The sequence below is a fragment of the Vanessa cardui genome, chromosome 11, assembly GCF_905220365.1.
Source record: "Vanessa cardui chromosome 11, ilVanCard2.1, whole genome shotgun sequence".
In the NCBI taxonomy this organism is placed as follows: Eukaryota; Metazoa; Arthropoda; class Insecta; order Lepidoptera; family Nymphalidae; genus Vanessa; species Vanessa cardui.
In genome coordinates this window covers 2,560,247-2,579,351 of record NC_061133.1, presented here as the reverse complement: position 1 = coordinate 2,579,351, position 19,105 = coordinate 2,560,247, and the positions used below count along the sequence as shown (strand labels likewise).

The 19,105-nt window shown below is 36.2% G+C and overlaps 2 protein-coding genes across 2 annotated transcripts; one reads left to right on the top strand and one right to left on the bottom strand.

Annotated features, from left to right (window-relative positions):
* Positions 1-1,405: 1,405 nt before the first annotated feature.
* On the bottom strand, positions 1,406-18,998 carry LOC124533635 (phosphatidylinositol 4,5-bisphosphate 3-kinase catalytic subunit delta isoform). The gene is made up of 20 exons (XM_047109039.1): positions 18,679-18,998; positions 18,253-18,506; positions 17,541-17,772; positions 17,123-17,352; positions 13,670-13,792; positions 13,065-13,188; positions 12,423-12,598; positions 11,479-11,697; positions 10,898-11,100; positions 10,204-10,395; positions 8,926-9,132; positions 8,250-8,393; positions 8,004-8,128; positions 7,541-7,685; positions 6,667-6,855; positions 5,969-6,111; positions 5,446-5,597; positions 3,862-4,038; positions 3,054-3,173; positions 1,406-2,908 (listed from the first exon to the last, which is right to left on the bottom strand). Exons 2-20 carry the CDS (start codon positions 18,397-18,399, stop codon positions 2,786-2,788), a joined length of 3,171 nt encoding a protein of 1,056 aa, XP_046964995.1. The 5' UTR covers positions 18,400-18,506; positions 18,679-18,998; the 3' UTR covers positions 1,406-2,785.
* Positions 14,508-16,744, top strand: LOC124533636 (leucine-rich repeat-containing protein 23-like). The gene is made up of 4 exons (XM_047109041.1): positions 14,508-14,722; positions 15,124-15,718; positions 15,975-16,150; positions 16,636-16,744. The coding sequence occupies exons 1-4, from the start codon at positions 14,508-14,510 to the stop codon at positions 16,742-16,744; spliced, it is 1,095 nt and encodes a 364-aa protein (XP_046964997.1).
* Positions 18,999-19,105: the final 107 nt, after the last annotated feature.

Here is a 19,105-nt window from a genome sequence, read left to right as displayed (position 1 = left end):
AAATCAGCAAGCATCGCCGATTCCTAATGGTACATATTGTGTTTTACGGTGAAGAAGTAGTTCCATCAAAAAGCAATGGAGTAACAAAGGTGTTATAAGGATGTTTAAGAGAAGATATCTCATTCCAGCTCGATACTCTACCGTATCTTTGATTACTGTTTACGTGTGTAATTAAATGCTTAATATAGCTACTAGTAAAACAAAAGACTCAACAAAAAACCCCGAGAAACTCCATTATTACATTAAAAACAAAAATAACCAAATTTTGAATAAAGAACGTCCTCAATTCTGGTATCTAAAAATAATCACATAAAACTCGATGAGAAATTCAGACGAATTGAGTAGTAAACATATACAAGATTAACACGTGCTAAGTTAATTTCCAACTAACGTTAAATACAAGCTGAGTTTCGTAACAAGTGGTTCAGTACACGACACCATGAGGTAGCCTGAAGTTATTAAAAAAAAAAACTTACAAACAAAAAAATATGATCCTAAACGTTTAAGATATAATACTGCTACAACTATGATATCTATAAGTTTTAACCTTAACAGGATTCGTTTTGAAAAAGCTATAATAGTAGTAGAGACTCGCTGCTCACGGACGCAGCATGGGAAGTTACTACGTACAGAGTTGCACTAATATGATCCTGAAGACCGTTGTATGTTCAAGCTTAAATGCACTTTATTACCACGCATTAGAGTAGGTTTTTGTAAATCTGTCAAGTATTTGAGTTTCTTTCGTCGGTTCTTGTTTTTGATTTATTACGATCAATAAGTACGTGTAATGTCATCCTTTTGTTTTTCCGCACGTGCAAAAGAGCGCGTCATATGCGGCGTCCTGCTCACACAGTCCATCACCAACGAGTCTTTAATACTATTACAATAACATACGCTACTTAACACATTAAGAATGAGAGCATTTGCCTAAATAACATGCTAGAATGAGAGGGCAGAGCGACGACGGTTAAACATTCCATATAAATATAATTTACGAACCAAAATCACTTACATACGAATATCTTAAAATTACTTTTTAATAAGATATATTGCGAAAATTCTAACGATCTGTTTCCATTTTACATTTCGAATCGCACTCGCCAAACCTAATCCCAGCGCTAAATAATCAGTCTTTCTAAAACCTCACTTCTAGGCTCATGACGATTCATTCGGATTTCAATATTCAAATACCTGAGTCGATTTCGATTTAAATGCTTACACGGGATATAATGAAGTCGCACACTTGACCTCGATGAAAGCCCAGTCACCCATCTTGCCCATAAATAAATATAAATATGAGACAACATCACATACATTACTCTGATCCCAATGTAAGTAGCTGAAGCACTTGTGTTATGGAAATCAGAAGTAAAGACGGTACCACAAACACCCAGACCCAAGACACCATAGAAAACTAATGGTAATCTACATCGACTCGGCCGGGAATCGAACCCGGGACCTCAGAGTGGCATACCCATGAAAACCGGTGTACACACCACTCGACCATGGAGGTCGTCATATTTCCTAATCTTGCTTGTACCGTGCGTATAATAGTACCGTCAACATCAAACTTTTATTAATTGATCTATTTAATCAAATGGAAACAGATATCTCTCGACAAACCGCGTTTATATCACAGCCAAAATGACCGTCGCAGCTCGATGCCCATTTTATAATGAAACATATACTTCACGTGACCAAATTTTTATATAAAGATATGCTATAGATGCGCTATAAACCGTTACAATTATACTAAATGACGCTATTGATCTTCCAATGGAATACTTTCCAAGCTATGTAAATCTAATTTACCGCATGATAAGACCAAAAATGTGTATATACTATATATGCTTAGACAAATACAGATTACATAATCACATTACATAATTATTTTAATTTATATTATTTCACAATAGGTAATTTTTATTTATTAATTTAAATATTTTTTAGTATGTTTGTGTAATGAATCGTTAATTTATTTTTATTTTGTTCTCTGATGTATTATAATCTGTGCAGTTTTTTTTATTGGCAATCTTAATATAATTCCATACATTTGAAATTTATTTAATGAATAATCACATATATTGAAATAAATATGTCTCACTGATACAAAAGACCACATTACGATGTCAAATTTCATAATTAAGTGATAGTGTTACTATGTCATTATTCTAATACGCTAGAAAATTCGGTAACATTGTATCATACTCAACAATATTAGTTATAGATTTATCAACATGATTAAATTCGCATAAGATTACATCTACAATATTATATTAAAACCAAGCGAAATGCCTATATTGTGATATCCGATAATAAGCCTAATGCATATAGTTATAGAGTCCATAACGGTCACTGAAGTTCATTTACGAGGCCCAAACTTGGACCTGACGCGCACTGCAGGTCCTTGCAATTTGAACCTTAGCATAAAAGGAATTAGGTCCTTATTATTTTTTCCTATTCACGGCCTTATACATTTTCGATATCAAGGTATAACTCACACAGACGCCTAAGGTATTCCAAATTCAAATTTAACACACACTTTTGTTCGAATTAAATTTCAACCATAACAATATCATATCGGGGCGTTTAAATTTCGAATTAAACGTCGAACACGCACTGTTTGTACAGTCTATCAAATCTGAAACTTTGTTAGTAGTCTTAGTTTATCGCACAGTCATTCGATTTTGAACCTTAACGTGTAAATAATAAGGCTCACTCTTTAAAGTGTCTGCGGCGTGTGTTTAGACGGCTGCCGTTTGAGCCGCCTACTGACGGGTCACTGTCAGTTGTTCTTGTCGAAGTTATGAAGCGCCCAGTTGAATGAGGCCGTCCAAGAGTTCTTGACAGCTTCGATGAATTTCAGTCTAAAATGCTCCATCGCTTTCTCTTCGGACAGGTCCATTACCTTCAGAATATAAGTGTGACATTTTTAAAATAATACTTATACTTAATCATTCTAAATGTTATCATATATATTTCCTGAAGATTATTGACAAAATTTGATATTAAATAATATATACATGGTAAAGTAATATGGAGTGAGAACTCACCAAAGTTTCTCTAAGGTACTGCAAATCCTTTTCCGAACTGAGTTCCGGCAGACCGGTGGAGATCATCATTGAAAACAGCGATAGGATGAGATGTCCGTGCTTCCGCAGGATTTTGAACGCCTGGCCAATTAAAATACATATATTTATTAAAGAAAATTGGTTGCGATACGATATTTTGAAAAAATGTCATACGACCAGAAAACATGTTGGAACAAATAGTCTTATTTGTATAAAATTGTTTGAACTTTTCAATTTATGAGGTTGTTTTCAGCCTTAATAAAAATATGATTGAGTACTTTGTTGTAGAACGGTCCCGATCTTAGTAGAACTGACCATACATGTAGTAACATACTTTTTATCATTCGTCATCGCTATTGGAATCTACTTCGTTTTAGCAGTTGATCGTCAGTAAAGTATACGCTACATCCTTCATTTCATCAGCTTTAAATATGCCTCAAAAAAAGTTTCATCTAATCCAGTTCAGTGGTTTGACCATGAAAGCCTAACAAACCGACAGACAAAATTTCTTTCCCATTTATAATATCAGTCATCCTGACTACACTGACACTACGTGCTGACACAGCGTGACTTGTCAATAGTAACCACCGCCCATAGGCATTGGAACTGTAAGAAATATTAACCATCTCATACTGCAGCACAACGCCACCAACTCTGGGAACTAATATGTAACCAACCACAACACAATACTATTTAGTAAGTTTTCGCTGGAATATCAGATGATCGGTTCCTGACAATGCCCCCCCCCCCCATGATTTCATACTAGTGACACCGTGAACGCAGGGCGTACCGTCTCGCAGAGGTCGCGGAAGATCTTGAAGTCGAGCTGCTCGTGCACGCCGCCGCGCTGGCCCTTGTTGATGACGTGGATGAAGTCGTGCGTCAGCACGAACGGGACGCGCTCGCGCTTGAAGCCGTACTTCTGCTTGAAGTGACCCAGGAAGTGCCCGAAGTCGATGTGAAACAGCTGCAGGAACGAGGTTAGTTAGAGGAGAGTTAGAGGAGGTTAGTGAGCACCGAGACGACACTCGGGATGTATACCCCCAAGTACGGTTTTGTGTTTTTTTAAAGTTTGTCTATGGTGAAATAAAACTATAGTTTGTTCGCGTTAAGAATGCAGTAAGTTGTCATTGTTTGACCAATCAAATCTTTTTAAAAGAAGGGTAAAGGTGTATGTATATTTGTGTTAAAATTCCAACAAATTATATTTGTTTCAAAGACTAAGTGTAATGAAATTAAAAAGTACACATTGACGTAAAAAATCGAAATTAAGTCATTAATATTTTAATCACTATTACTTACACTATTACTGTCGTCGTTAGTGTTTATAATAAAATAATTTTCTGCAGCGAGTTCCATAACATTATCTAAATCCCACATGGCAATTTCTTCTTGTAAGACGTGGTGGCAGCATTTCTCGCACTTTTATTTTTACAAAGCGGTGTGGTAATCATTTTTTTTTAATATCAGTTAATAAAGATAAAAATTTAATTTAAATTATAATAATATCAGTTAATAATTAATTAAATCCACATCCGTCACGTTCGAACGCATGTCTTTACCTGTTCAATGTGAACTTGACTTTGTAATTTGAAAAGATTTGATTGGTCAAAGGGGCCGGTGAACAATGACAACTCACTGCATTCTTAACGCGAATAGAATATAGCTATAACGGATTTGAATCGCGTATATTAATTATTTTTAACATCCCGACGTTTCGAGCACTTAACAGCGTTCGTGGTCACGGGTAGACCGTGTAACTGAACGCTGTAAAAATAATTAATATACGCGATTCAAATCCGTTATAGCTAGTTTTATTTCAATGTGTAATCGCGAAAATTTAAGACAACATTATTTGTCTATGGTGTTTAATAAAACTAGGAGGAAGACAAAAAAACTCCGACCTAGAATTTAAATGTCATCGTTAAAAGCTAGATCTGAATAAACAACGGAATTACGTTGATTACTCAGATTTAGCATTTATTAATGAATGCATAGTTAAATGTCTTGTTGAAAGTCATCAAGTTGTTATCGGAACTTTGGGCGCAGCATGAAAAGAAAGCAGGTAGCGGTAGTACCTTTTTTGTGCAAGCCCGTCTGGGTAGGTACCACCCACTCATCAGTTATTCTACCGCCAAATAACAGTACTCAGTATTGTTGTGTTCCGGTTTGAAGGGTGAGTGAGCCAGTGTAACTACAGGCACAAGGGACATAGCATCTTAATTCCCAAGGTTGGTGGCACATTTACGATGTAAGGAATAGTTAATATTTCTTACAGCTTCATTGTCTATGGGTGATGGTGACCACTTACCATCAAGTGGCCCATTTGCTCGTCCGCCAACCTATCACATAAAATAAAAAATAAATAAACAACCTGTCCGCTCTTCTTGACCATGATGTTGTCAGGATGCCTGTCCGCGATACCCAGAACGTAGGTCGCCACGCAGTAGCCCGCACAACTCATGGTGAACTCTTCCACCGCCTTGTTGAACGACTCGTCACTGGGGTTCTGCTTGCGGAGCCATTCTGTAATCAGGGCAGTGCGTTATAGTACAATAAATACGATCACATTTTATCGACGGGTTATACTTTATCACTGACTCATCTATACATGCCACTACATTTACGTTAAGAATTGGCATTCTAAATATAAAAAAAATACCAATTTAAATGAATATATATTTTTTTAAACTTAATTATACTAAATTGTAAAATTTGTGATTACATAAAGATTATCGATTCCAAAGACACTTCCCTTTCACTTTAAACAATCATCAAAGATCACAGGATCCTCCATCTTATCAGCATAGAATGTGTTAGGGCGTGAAAGCAAAACAGCCACACTCTCGAAGATCGAAGATAATTTTAGTTTAGTAGGGTGAAGTTGAGACACTCACGGAACAGATTGGCCTTGGAGATGGTGGAGGCTGCATTGAAGAGCGCGCTCTGCTTCTGTATGTTGGCGACCGTCTCTGCCTCGTCCACCACTTCGATCATACCCACTGCGTACTCCATCGAGATGCAGTTGTACGGGTTCAGTCTAAAAACATTTACCTCTTATCAAACTAATGTAAAAAGAGGAAGCAGGAACACAGGGCTTGATGTAATTGATATTTAAAAACAACATTAATAACATAACATGAGTCGAGATGGCCCAGTGGTTAGAATGCGTGCATCTTAACTGATATGCATCTTATATGATTGTTCATAGTGTTCAAGCCCAGGCAAGCACTGCTGATACATTTGCTTAATTTGTGTTTACAATTCATCTCATTCTAAGCGGTGAAGGAAAACATCGTGAGGAAACCTGCATGTGTCGGATTTCATAGAAATTCTGCCACATTTGTATTCCACCAACCCGCATTGGAACAGCGTGGTGGAATATGTTCCAAACCTTCTCCTCAAAGGGAGAGGAGGCCTTTAGCCCAGAAGTGGGAATTTACAGGCTGTTGTTGTTGTTAATAACATAACAAGTTATATGAGAATAACGTCGAAGATTTTGGTCCATTTGAACCCTATTCATCAATTGCGTCTTAACAATACATACTGAAGGTACATAGAATTCAATCACTATAAAATGAGAACATAACCTTACCTAAAATCATATCCTGCATTCTTCCACAGCCTGTCCATGATCCTCAACATTTGCAGCGTGAACATGTCTTGCCGGAGATCGTCTCCTATCTTCAGGATAATGCGGACGTCGGATCCCGTCGGGTCGACGTTTTCGAATTCGAGCAAAAGGGGACGCATCTTGCTGTCCATGACTCGACATCTTTCAGGCCTAGAATAAATACGATCATCATTATTAAATTTTAATTATAAGACAAGTTAGGATATATCTTCATAATTGTTTTTTTTACTCCATTCTCAAAGACTGGTGATTGGACCAGATTGGATTGTGATGAGAAAATGTGATACTCATAACATTGGTACAAGGAACAAACACAAACTTGTTACTCCTGTTACTCGACTGCGTAGAGTCAGTAACTCCTTTGTGGGGCAATGTATACGGTTTTACAACAGGATCCCAGAAAGCGTTCAAAATGCCACTGTTGCCAAATTTAAAAAAATTATTAAGGAACGCTTGTGTGCAAAAGGTTATTATACAATTAATGAGTTTATGTTCGATAGCGTACCTTGGGAATGATACGATCGCCTCCTGGCTATTTCATCTCATATTAAATTGTTTATTTATATAATACATAAGACAAACAAAAAAAAAAAAAAAAACCCGCTGAGTTTCTTTCGCCGGTTCTTCTTCAGGGTATTTTCTTTCCGAACCGGTGGTAGTGTTTCAATTGACCATCAATGAGAAAGTGTAATGCTTCTATATTGAATAAAGATATTTGAGTTTGAGTTTGGACCCATGTGAAAGTCAGTGGTCCACTTATATGTAAGTACCCTTACATATAAGTGGACCACTGACTGTGTGTGTGTGTGTGTGTAGAAATACGGTGACGACGCACTTGATCCTCTTGCAGACGAGGCTGGGCGTGAGCGGCGACACGAAGTCGCAGAGCGTCTCGACGCAGTGCTGCTCCTGCAGGTGCTGCTGCAGCGCCGCGCGCGCCTTCGATATCTCCTTCTTCTTGCGCACGCACTGGCTGGCCCCTGCGCACGCGCAACGCGGAAACCGCTCGTGTTATACGACACGACATAAACACTTAATGGTTTATTTTCTTACCCAAATAGTTATTTAGAGTCAATTTTAAAATATTTTCTGTATTAAAGGTTTTATTAACTTTGTCTTAACATATCTACATAATATTATACACATCATTTTATAAACATTCCTCGGAATCAAAAATCGGTATATTTACTAACAATTATAATATTATAAGCACAAGTGCATTTACATCCAACTGTGGCAGCACGTTTGTTTTTTCCTACTACAGTGTTACAATTCAATAGTTTAATATTCGAACTCACATTTGAGCTTATCCAGGCAGGTTATCTGCCGCATCAGGCTGTTGATGTGGTCTTGACAGCCGCGACAGTACGCCTCCAATACCAAACCGAAGCGCACCGACACTGACGGCACGTGCATCTCAGATCTTATAATGAAAATGTGACAAAATATTTATTAAAGATCTTATTTTCTATATTTAATTTACTATATATTTTCTTGTAATAAATATTCAACAATTTCTAGTATTTCTTTTAGAAAAATATTACCTTAAATGCCAGAAGAGATAATGTCCGATGGTCATATTATTGAAAGCTCGTTGCAACAGAAACACGGCCAGGTCGCACATTAGATACGACTCGTGTTTCAAAGCTTGGACCAGTTGCAATAGATATAGCAGGAGATCTTCGTCACTGTAATATAGAATAAAGTATTAATAATTACTTTACGGTGCTAGAGTTGGTCATTGCTATTATTTATTTAAATTAAATAGCTCTATGGCAATACCGCAACATTCTCAATCAGTTAAACCCATCTAATGAACACTAACCCTACTTTTTATATTCTGTAATCGGAAATCAACTTTACTTCCAATGAGACCCAAGCTGTAATGAATGCATTAAGATTCAGAAAAATATTCGCGCTACGTTCGATACCAGTTAACCAATCCAACCACATAAATATTCCAAAGGAGAATTTATTATCAGGCAGGTAGCTGTCCCCTTGGATCAACTCCAGGTTGAACAAATGAAAGTTATTGAGTTTTTTATCGAAAAATTTTCAGTTACAACATGAGCTTAGAAAGCACGTCCTGCGCCTATAATCTTTTTTACTATCCCCTTGGATTAAATGAAAAAAAATAATAGAGTTCAGCGAAATTGGTAAGTCTCCCGTGAGATCGACTGGGCCACCATCATCATCACCAGTGCAGCGTGTGGGCGGTACCTGATCTTGGCGAGGCACTCGACGGCGAACCCTCGCACGGCGGCGTCGGCGTAGGCGTAGTCCAGCAGCTCGAGCGCCGACTCCACGCGCAGCATGGGCCACGACGCCAGCGAGCGGGCCACGCGCGCCGCCTCCGAGCGCTCCGTCCACTCCACGCACGACAGCAGCTTGGGCAGCAGCTCCGGCGCCAGCGCGCGGAAGTACTCCCTGAGGGCGGGGGATAGGTTTATTTCAGGGTTTTTTTTTTTTTTTTTTTGTTTTTTTTTTTTTTTTTTTTTTTGTGGTATAGGTTGGCGGACGAGCATATGGGCCACCTGATGTGAATAATGCCGATACTAATTTATATACTACATGAGTTATATATAAAAACCTTCCTCTCGAATCGCATCAAAATACGTTGCGTAATTACAAAGATCTAAGCATACATAGGAACGGACAGCGATAAGCGACTTTTTTTCTCTTTTTTTATGGTATAGGTTGGCGGACGAGCATATGGGCCACCTGATGGTAAGTGGTCACCATCACCCATAGACAATGACGCTGTGAGAAATATTAACTATTCCTTACATCGTCACTGCGCCACTAACCTTGGGAACTAAGATGTTATGTCCCTTGTGCCTGTAGTTACACTGGCTCACTCACCCTTCAGACCGGAACACAACAATACTGACTACTGTTATTTCGCGGTAGAATAACTGATGAGTGGGTGGTACCTACCCAGACGGGCTCGCACAAAGCCCTACCACCAAGTAAATTAGATTGGATTGGATTCTTAGAAAAATATTCAAAGAACATCTGTCTGGTACCATAAATCAGACAAATAGTTTGAATAAAAAAATAAATATTGTACAACATCACATGCATTATTCTGATCCCTATGTAAGTAGCTTAAGCACTCAAGTTATGGAAAGTTCTGAAAAGTTCTGAAATAACGATTAAGAAAACCGTTATCATACAACAACAACCTGTAAATTCCCACTGCTGGGCTTAAGGCCTCCTCTCCCTTTGAGGAGGTTTGGAACATATTCCACCACGCTGTTCCAATGCGGATTGGTGGAAGACACATGTGGCAGAATTTCTATAAAATTTGTCACATGCAGGTTTCCTCACGATGTTTTCCTTCACCGCTGAGCACGAGATGAATTATAAAGACAAATTAAGCACATGAATCAGCGGCGCTTGCCTGGGTTTGAACCCGCAATCATCGGTTAAGATGCGCGCGTCCTTACCACTGGGACATCTCGTTATCATAATATTTATATACATACTAGTTCTTACCTCGACGCCCAAATATCTTTCTTTTCCTGTTCGTGCATTTCATACATGGGATCCTTCTCGGCGGTCGCTCGAAGCTTCTCAAAGTCCTCGCTCAGTCGCGCCATAACGTCCGGCGAATTGTTTTCCAGTTGATCCGCGTACGCTTTGACCGCCTCTTGCTTAGGAAATAATATCGGGTACTGGCAGTCGTAGCTGAAAAACATAATACATACCGATTACCAATGAGTTATATCACCTTTTATTAGTTTACAAATATTCAAGGCCTATATAAAAGTTCTTAGCCATAATACAAAATAAGGTTATTTCAAACTTCTTTAAATTTTAATATCCATTGGTCGAACTTTAATGTTCTAACAAATATTATGACATTTTAATAATAATAACTGATGTCAGTGTAATCAATATTCGACTAGTTTAATATCCAAAACAAAATTGTTAACCTCAGTGTATACAATTCATAAGGCAGACTTTTAAATGTACCCTCAGGAAAAATAATTGTAATTTCTTATTATAAGTGAACTTTTGTGTTCTTTATGAGAAATAAATGTCTTTAAACCAAAAATATCTGAGTACGAGTACAAAATCTTTTCCTCGAAACAACAGTATGATGTGAAACATTAACAGAGTGCTCCGTTCTATAACTTATTTAAGGCTGATGGTACATAAGCGATACCATATTCCACCTTCCACTCACTTAGAGAAGCGTACTTGAAGTGCAGCACAGGAATCGATGTTGGGGTTGGAGACCACGGTACCCAGCGGGTGTAACAGCAGGTCGTCGCCCTGCGTCTCGTCGGCGACGTGTGTCCACATGAACAGGGTCACTCCATCCGTGCGGAGTTGTTCCTTGTAGTCGAAAATCATTGTGTTCGCCCAAGCCAACCTGTTTATGGCGTCCTGCAATACCAAAATAGTAATTAAGAAAGTTGGTAAAACACTTTTGATGGAGATTTCTAAACGTTATACAACTTAATAAGGTGTACTTTTTTTTATGGTATAGGTTGGTGGACGAGCAGATGGGCCACCTGATGGTAAGTGTTCACCATCCCCATAGACAATGACGCTGTAAGAAATATTAACTGTTCCTTACATCGTTAATGTGCCATCAACCTTGGGAGCTAAGTTGTTATGTCCCTTGTGCCTGCAGTTACACTGGCTCACTCACCCTTCAAACCGTAACACAACAATACAACTTATTTTAAGGTGTACTTGGAACTATATGAAATATTTTTAAAACAAATTAATTTGTCTCTTATGATATTATAATGTAATTACCTTATTAGCGTCTTTCCCTCTTCTTTTATTCTTGGCCTTGGATATCTCATATATGACGAAACAAAGCCTCGCCATTCGTGGCACATTACACACTTTGATCGGAAACTGGAGTTCTTCATCCCACTGCGCTTCACCCTCCTTCGAAACAACAGCTAATCGCGTCTTCTGTGGCTCGCATAACGACTTGCCTCCGTGATAAATACCAGCTTGACAAACGACCTTTAAAATAAAAACATAAAATTTATCCTCCGCTGGATTCTGGATATTTTAAGTAATATGGTCGTTAACATTGGAGTTATTCATACAATTTCTTTATTTTTTTTTTAATTATATTATAAATTGTTGTCAGGCAAGACGATAGCCAGAACATGTTAATCTTTACCACAGGTTATAATAAATAATAAATAAATATGGGACAACATCACATACATTACGCTGATCCCAATGTAAGTAGCTAAAAGCACTTGTGTTATGGAAAATCAGAAGTAACAACGGTACCACAAACACCTAGACACAAGACAACATAGAAAACTAATGAATTTTCTACATCGACTCGGCCGGGAATCGAACCCGGGACCGGTGAAAACCGATGTACACACCACTCGGCCACGGAGTCGTCGTTATGGATCAAGTATGGTCATTCTCCACGAAATTAACATGTAAACTATTAACTTATGTAACTTATATTACATTATTAACTTATTTTATATTAATAATAATGTGTTGGATTGAAGTTACCATCTATTTTCACAGAAACATACTCTTCGAGATAAAGAGATTCCAATACATTTACATTCCGGTACATTTTGGACACAACAAACTACCCGAAATTTTTAAAACTACTTACAATTACTTAAATTTAAAAATATAACAGTAAGAATTTTCCATGATAACCTATCTTCAGGAATAAAAAAATAAGAATAATGAGACTAATAATATGTTACCTCGACAAGTCTGCCAGGATCAACGTTGAGCCCACCAACAGTTTGTACCATACAGGAATAATTTCTCTCAATCTTCCATGACGACTCGTAATTCTTCTTTTTCCTTATCGTATTCGATTGTTCTGAGGCAAGTCGTCGTCGCTCGGACAGTGAATAATATTGAAACTCACAAGCAACTGCAAGCATATGATTATACACAATCAATATATCACTTTCCTTAAGGGAGAATTATTTTGGGTAACTTGTTTTGTTACCATTTTATCAAGGCAAATTGTCATTAAGTGCTATGTGCATTGTTTTGTGCTCCCATTAATAACTAGGCATTACTGTTGTTTAGACCTAATTTTGATTTTCAACAACATATTTTTGGAATCAAGGCTAACTTAGATTAAGCATTTTTATAACAAGGAAAAAAATCATTTTTCAAACATATATATAGTGTATCATCCACTATATACATGAGGAACTAATATAACTAATGGTAATTAAATTATCGTGCCATACTGTTTCCATATTTACTGTTTACATATACGTTTCCATCTAGTCTATACAATAGAAAGGTTTGCGAATTAGTAAAAGAAATTATCGCTAAGAATCAGTTTCGGCATATTTATATATTGACTTCGATATTACATAACTCACCGGCTATTTTATCCATACTGACAGTCATGACTTGAGGGACGCCATCTCGTGATAGCATCTCTTGTATATAAAGGAACTGTATGAGGGGGTGGTCGCCCAGCAGGTACTCTTCCCGCCCGCAGACCTACAGCCAAACATAATACACATTTCGAATAAAATATCGTAAATGCATGTTTTGTAAACAGGAATAAAACAGAGGAATCAAACGACTTCAGAAAAAAAACAATGGTATAATATCATGATCTGATTCTTGAATCCAGAACCACATCTGCCACCATGCAAATAATGTAGGAGGCAAGCCCTCCTGCCTCCTACATTATTAGCATGGGGTAACAAAGGTTTAAATCATATTTCATGTGGTTAATGCAACTAATAAAACTTTACCTATATTAAAATTATAAACACTGAAATTAATGTCTTTCTTCTGAACCAAAATTGATGAAATTTTGTATGAAGCAAGCTTGAACCCCATGGAAGGATATAGGCTATTTTTTATATCTGATCACTTCTCGTAAGTGTGGCCGACGCCGCATTCGATAACTTGTTTAAAATATACAGGCTATTGTACTAAGCAAACTTTGAAAAATAAAGAAATCTCTCCTCACCTTGAGCACATAGTTACGCGGATGTTCTCCGCGCATGTTTAGCGAGTTTGCCTTTTTCCTCAGTATCGTTTCTATGTGCTGTTGGGGCGTTAAGCCAACTGGCACGTTTGATGTGAAGGAAAACTGCAATAAACGATTTATTTGAAATTAATTTTGACACAATGATTCTCGTATTCTCCGATACTTTTTTTTTAAATATAAATATGAGACAACATCACATACATTACTCTGATCCCAATGTAAGCAGCTAAAGCATTTGTGTTATGGAAATCAGAAGTAACGACGGCACCACAAACACCCAGACCCAAGACAACATAGAAAACTTATAATAACCTACATCGACTCAGCCGTTAATCGAACCCAGGACCTCGGAGTGGTGTACCCATGAAAACCGGTGTACACACCACTCGACCAAGGAGGTCGTCATGACGTCGTGATATCGTCCCCAAGTTCTTATAACTTTATCGTGTTTGATGAACTTTCAGTATGCTTATTCCTTTATTAACTTACTTAATCCTATTATATATTTTTTTAAATATATTTTAAATTTCGAATGTTCAGTTATTACACAAATACATTAGTGGATTTAATCTTTTAAATAACTTATTTAAAGTTTAAAATCAACGATATTGGAACTCCTTTTTAATTATCTGTATTTATAAACGATACTGGCATCGATTTTTGTCATAATGTCATACGTCAATAATTATATTGCTAGGCTATGTAACGATATTGTCATCTAATTTATAAGTCATTGAATACCTTGAAAAAATAAATCTCATTATTTCTTGGTTATACTTTAAGTTTAAACCGTCACTTGTAACTTATTTTAGGAAAAATGCTCAAATCACATTATAAGCTTCAACAAGATGTAGAAGGAGCTGAGCAAGAGATAGAAGAATCTTTACATTTAGACAATTTAGTTGAAGCTGTGGAAGAGGAAGAGCAAAGAGAAATAGTTCCCAGTGCTCCTGCATTACCAGAGAGGAAGCTTAATCGTTCCGAGATAAGTGTTCGACTGACTTTGCTTGGCAAGACAGCTGAAGGCGATGGGTAGTGCCTGAGCTTTTCTTACTTTTTAAGAATGTATAAGATATTAAAATAGTGTACGGTCATTAGCCTACTTATTTATATTTGTCGACGTATGCCAATGTATTTATTACACATCGCAAAAGTGTAGGAGCTGTTGTGGTGACATCAGTGGTGTAGCTCTAAATTAAACCTTAGGCTTCTAAGTCTAGAAAACACGACCCTGCCCACAAGATTTCTTATTTGGTATCTATAATTTTAAAGGGTAATTATTAGTTAAAGATGGATAGGAAAGAGGGGGAGAGGGCCCGATTATTTTTCTATGCACCGGGGCCCTTCCTCGCCTAGCTACGCCACTGAGTGTCATCAAAGTGATAAATTGATAAAATTCGGTACCCTAGATTAAGTATTATTTATTTTTACAGCTACACATATCTAAAGGCCGTTTGTACTGGGATGAGTTTAACAAATATCAGCGCGATTAAATCGTTCCAGCATTTACAATTCGTCGATGTATCCAACAACTATTTGACTTTGGAAAATCTACAAGTAGTCACCGAACTACCGTTTCTTCTTCTAATTCATGCTGATAAGAATCTTCTAAACTCGGCTGGTTTGAAAAAGATGAAGTACATGCAAGTGATAATTATGAACAATAATAAAATAACTTCAGTGCGTGACGTCTACCAACCAGAGCTGTGCACATTAGAAGTTGGCTACAACAAAATTAAAAGCATAGATCTATACAGTATGCCCACTATAAAATGTTTAGATTTCCGATACAATTTGATTGAAGATATCTCGAATTTAAATTTTCCTAACTTAGACAGTCTGTATTTAGCTGGAAACAAAATTTCTAGTCTAAATGGTATAGAAAACTTGCCGAATTTAAGAGTTTTGCACGTGAGAAACAATCCGATAAGGATCTTGAGCGGATTCGACCCAGAATTAAAGAAATTACAATACGTAAATTTGCGAAATTGCAAAGTTTCAAGTTTAAAACAAATTAAAAAGTTACGGGTTAGTGTACTCTTCAAACATACTAACAATCTTAAACTAGATATTTTATATGAGATCACATATATTTTATAAATAAATGTATATCTATGTTCCCTAATTATTTGCGATTTATATAATTTTAACTATAAGCAGTTTTGACTAGCTACCTGCTATTTAATAACATTCCACAATTAAAACTAATGGCAGTCTTTTAATATTAGCGATGCTTTGAAAGTATGGTTTGCAATGTCATAAAGGTCGTAATTTCTTTCTAAAGGTACTGCCCGCACTAGAAACTCTGGTCGTAAGGGGTTGCCCTTACATGGGTGGGATAGGCGAGGAGGACGCAGAAGTAGCCGTCGAAGAAGAAGATGAACAATTAAGAATAGAAGTTCTTGCTTCACTTCCAAAGCTTAAGAGGCTCAACAAAGGAACCATTACACCAGAAGAGAGGTAAATGCTTAAAATACATAATTCGTATTCTAGCTTCGATGCATGTTATATGGACGTTACTTTGAGTGATAGACATAAGTCTAAATAACTCAACTATAGTACAACACAACTTAGATGTAGCATCGGCAAATTGAATAAAACCTATTACTGCCGATATACACGACCAATAGAAACAGCTCCCGAGTCACTATAGATTCTTGCGTCAGTTCAACACGGGAAAGCAAGTGCATGTAAATCGACGTGTCAAATTGACCAATATATTAGGTCATATGACATTACAAGTTATTATGTTTGTGTAAAGATCATATTTAAATAAGAAATAAATATGGATAATTTGGGATAGCGTGATTATTTCGGATGTGATCGGTTTTACGAAATTTGCCGATGCTACATCTATGTTGTGACTATACTTTAATAACTTTGCATTTGAAACTAGTACAGCTTATCTTAAAAATGAATTGTATAATATTAACTGTCCAAAACAGGACTGAAGCTAAGGAACTTATGAAGCAATGGATAGAAGAAGGTGAGACGAATGAAGAAGAAATTATGGAGGAACAGCACCATGATGAAGAAGAATCTAATGTTGACTAACATTACTTACTAATAAAGTTATAACATAGATTATAGTGCCTTATTTGTCCTCAAAGTCTTTCATTTTATATCTAATTATACTAGCCATCTTTTTCTGAGAGATTTGGTTGTGTATTATGTAAGGTTATGTATGCTATGTACATATATGTTTAGATGTTTGAATCAATATATAATTTAAATAGTTTTATGACAATATCCTCCAAAATCAATCCTATTAAAAGTAGTTTTTGATTTATACATACTAACACTGGCTGGATGCTTAATATCTCATTTAGAGTCCAATTTAAAACTATGTGTATTCAAAATAAGAACTAAATTGGAAACAAACAACACTTACCTGCCTTCTTTATATTATAAGTATGATATGAAATCTCTTACCTCTGTATTCGCTACTTTAGTGACGAGTATAAAACAGTTATTATTAAGGTGGCTAATTAAGGTGGTGGGAACGGTAGGATGATCAGCTAATCTCGGTGGACAATGATATCTTAATCTTTCTAATTGTGTACTTTGAGCTCTTTTTATTAGACTCTCCTCAGCTAAATATCTCATTCTCATCCGAAAGTCATTGACTTCCGAACTTCTTAAACTATCAAATTCATTTAAACCTGAAATAAATTATTAAACAATGTCATATGGTAACTTAATTATTAAACATTCCGAGCTATTTTTATAGTTATTGCTAACTGTATTTTATGTTAAAATACCAAGCAAACCAAGCGAATTGACTCAGGTAAAGTTTTAGATACCCATTGATTTAAGAAAAATTAAAAAGAAAGTTTTAATATATCCATACCTTTTCCAATTAAATGACTGATCTGCGTATTCAATAAGTGTTCCCCGGGCCTCTTGATGGATCGCTCAATGATCATGAGCACCCCAAAAACAGGCCTAATATCACGGACCCTCTTGTTTTCATCATCTACCTCTTCCGGAACCGCTAAGGAATTTATGAATTGGAATACATAGCCAGACATCTCATGCAGCATCCCAAATAGAGGCTGCTTCCCAGCCAAGTCCCATAGCTCCTGAAAGTTTTATTTAATTAGATTCTTTTTTCCAGTGTGTTATTTATTTTTCATAAGATATTAATATTTATCATTAACAAGGATATTTTTTTTAGAAATTGTGGAAAGAATACAACAATATTCACTATTTTTAACTAAATCACTTAAGGAAACCTTTGTTGTTATAAATAAACAGTATCAATTTTCACTTAAACTTAGACTAATGAAAGTAAAACATGCATAAACATTTGTTACATATAACTTATTAACAATCTTCTTATTTATTTTCTTAAAAGCTTTCATAGCTAAACCATTTCTTTAGTCATAAGTGGCTTGATAATAGGAAAACAAACTTAATGGTCTACTTTCTAAATATTAAAAGTCAAGTTATCTCTGTACACATTACACAATAGTTTGACCTAGTTCTCTGGAGCAAAGGAAACAATGTGTTGACATGCATCATGAGTCATGTTCATTAAATCTACAACTACTTCTACTAACCTCCTTAATATCCTGAAGAGTTGCATCCCAACTGACTGTCACAGGAAGGTATATAGAATTTGGCATCAGGCATGTTAATTCCACATAATCGGACGGCGTGGCCGACCAATAATCCCACGTATATGGGCAACTCGGTGCGGGAACCATTGTTTTGGTATTATTCTACCAGTTCACACAAATATTGTTGAGAAATACAACATCTTAACACTTTCACTGATAAACGACTCACATAGCAACCGCCTCGTTATTTTTAACTGAAAAATTTATGCGGTAAACATTAGTCATTTAAATTAAAACTATGATGTTGAATCATAGCATTTCCTGGTATTTTGATTAGGGGACAAATCGCCATTCGAAAAGAAACTGTCAATGATATTACACAAACAACATCGATTAAAATGTCGTAAACACTCTTTCTCTCATTACCTCTTTATTAAATGTTTACATAATTTATAACATGACACGATCCAATAAAATCACTCAAATATGTTTCTGAGAAATTGTAAATAAAGATTAAAGATTACGTGCAACATCTACGGCAGGTACTTATTGTGAAAAAAGTTGAATGAATTGCTTATGGTAACAAACAAATATTTTCTTCTGAATCTGTTATTGACCACTAATGCTATCTCTACACGTTTATCTTTTTGACGTTAATATTGTAATGGTCTTACTATATACAACTGTTATTACCGATATGAGTAAATCAATAAACAATCATAATATTGAAATCTCATAAATATTGTAATACATAATAATAAACGTTATTTAAGAAATAAGTTAACAGTAATTCCATTAAAAAACAACATTGCATTATTTTATTTTTGAATTTATTAATGTTACCAAATCAAAT

What these genes read in the sequence shown, in the direction of transcription:
- LOC124533635 (XM_047109039.1), bottom strand. Translation starts at nt 18,399, where the DNA reads ATGGTTCCCGCACCGAGTTGCCCATATACGTGGGATTATTGGTCGGCC. An exon ending in GAGGGAAAGACGCTAATAAG is followed by an intron (nt 11,101 to 11,478) that starts GTAATTACATTA and finishes TTGGTATTGCAG; the next exon opens with GACGCCATAAACAGGTTGGC. An exon ending in TATCTCTTCTGGCATTTAAG is followed by an intron (nt 8,129 to 8,249) that starts GTAATATTTTTC and finishes TTTCATTATAAG; the next exon opens with ATCTGAGATGCACGTGCCGT.
- LOC124533636 (XM_047109041.1), top strand. Translation starts at nt 14,508, where the DNA reads ATGCTCAAATCACATTATAAGCTTCAACAAGATGTAGAAGGAGCTGAG. An exon ending in AACAAATTAAAAAGTTACGG is followed by an intron (nt 15,719 to 15,974) that starts GTTAGTGTACTC and finishes TTCTTTCTAAAG; the next exon opens with GTACTGCCCGCACTAGAAAC. An exon ending in ACCATTACACCAGAAGAGAG is followed by an intron (nt 16,151 to 16,635) that starts GTAAATGCTTAA and finishes TGTCCAAAACAG; the next exon opens with GACTGAAGCTAAGGAACTTA.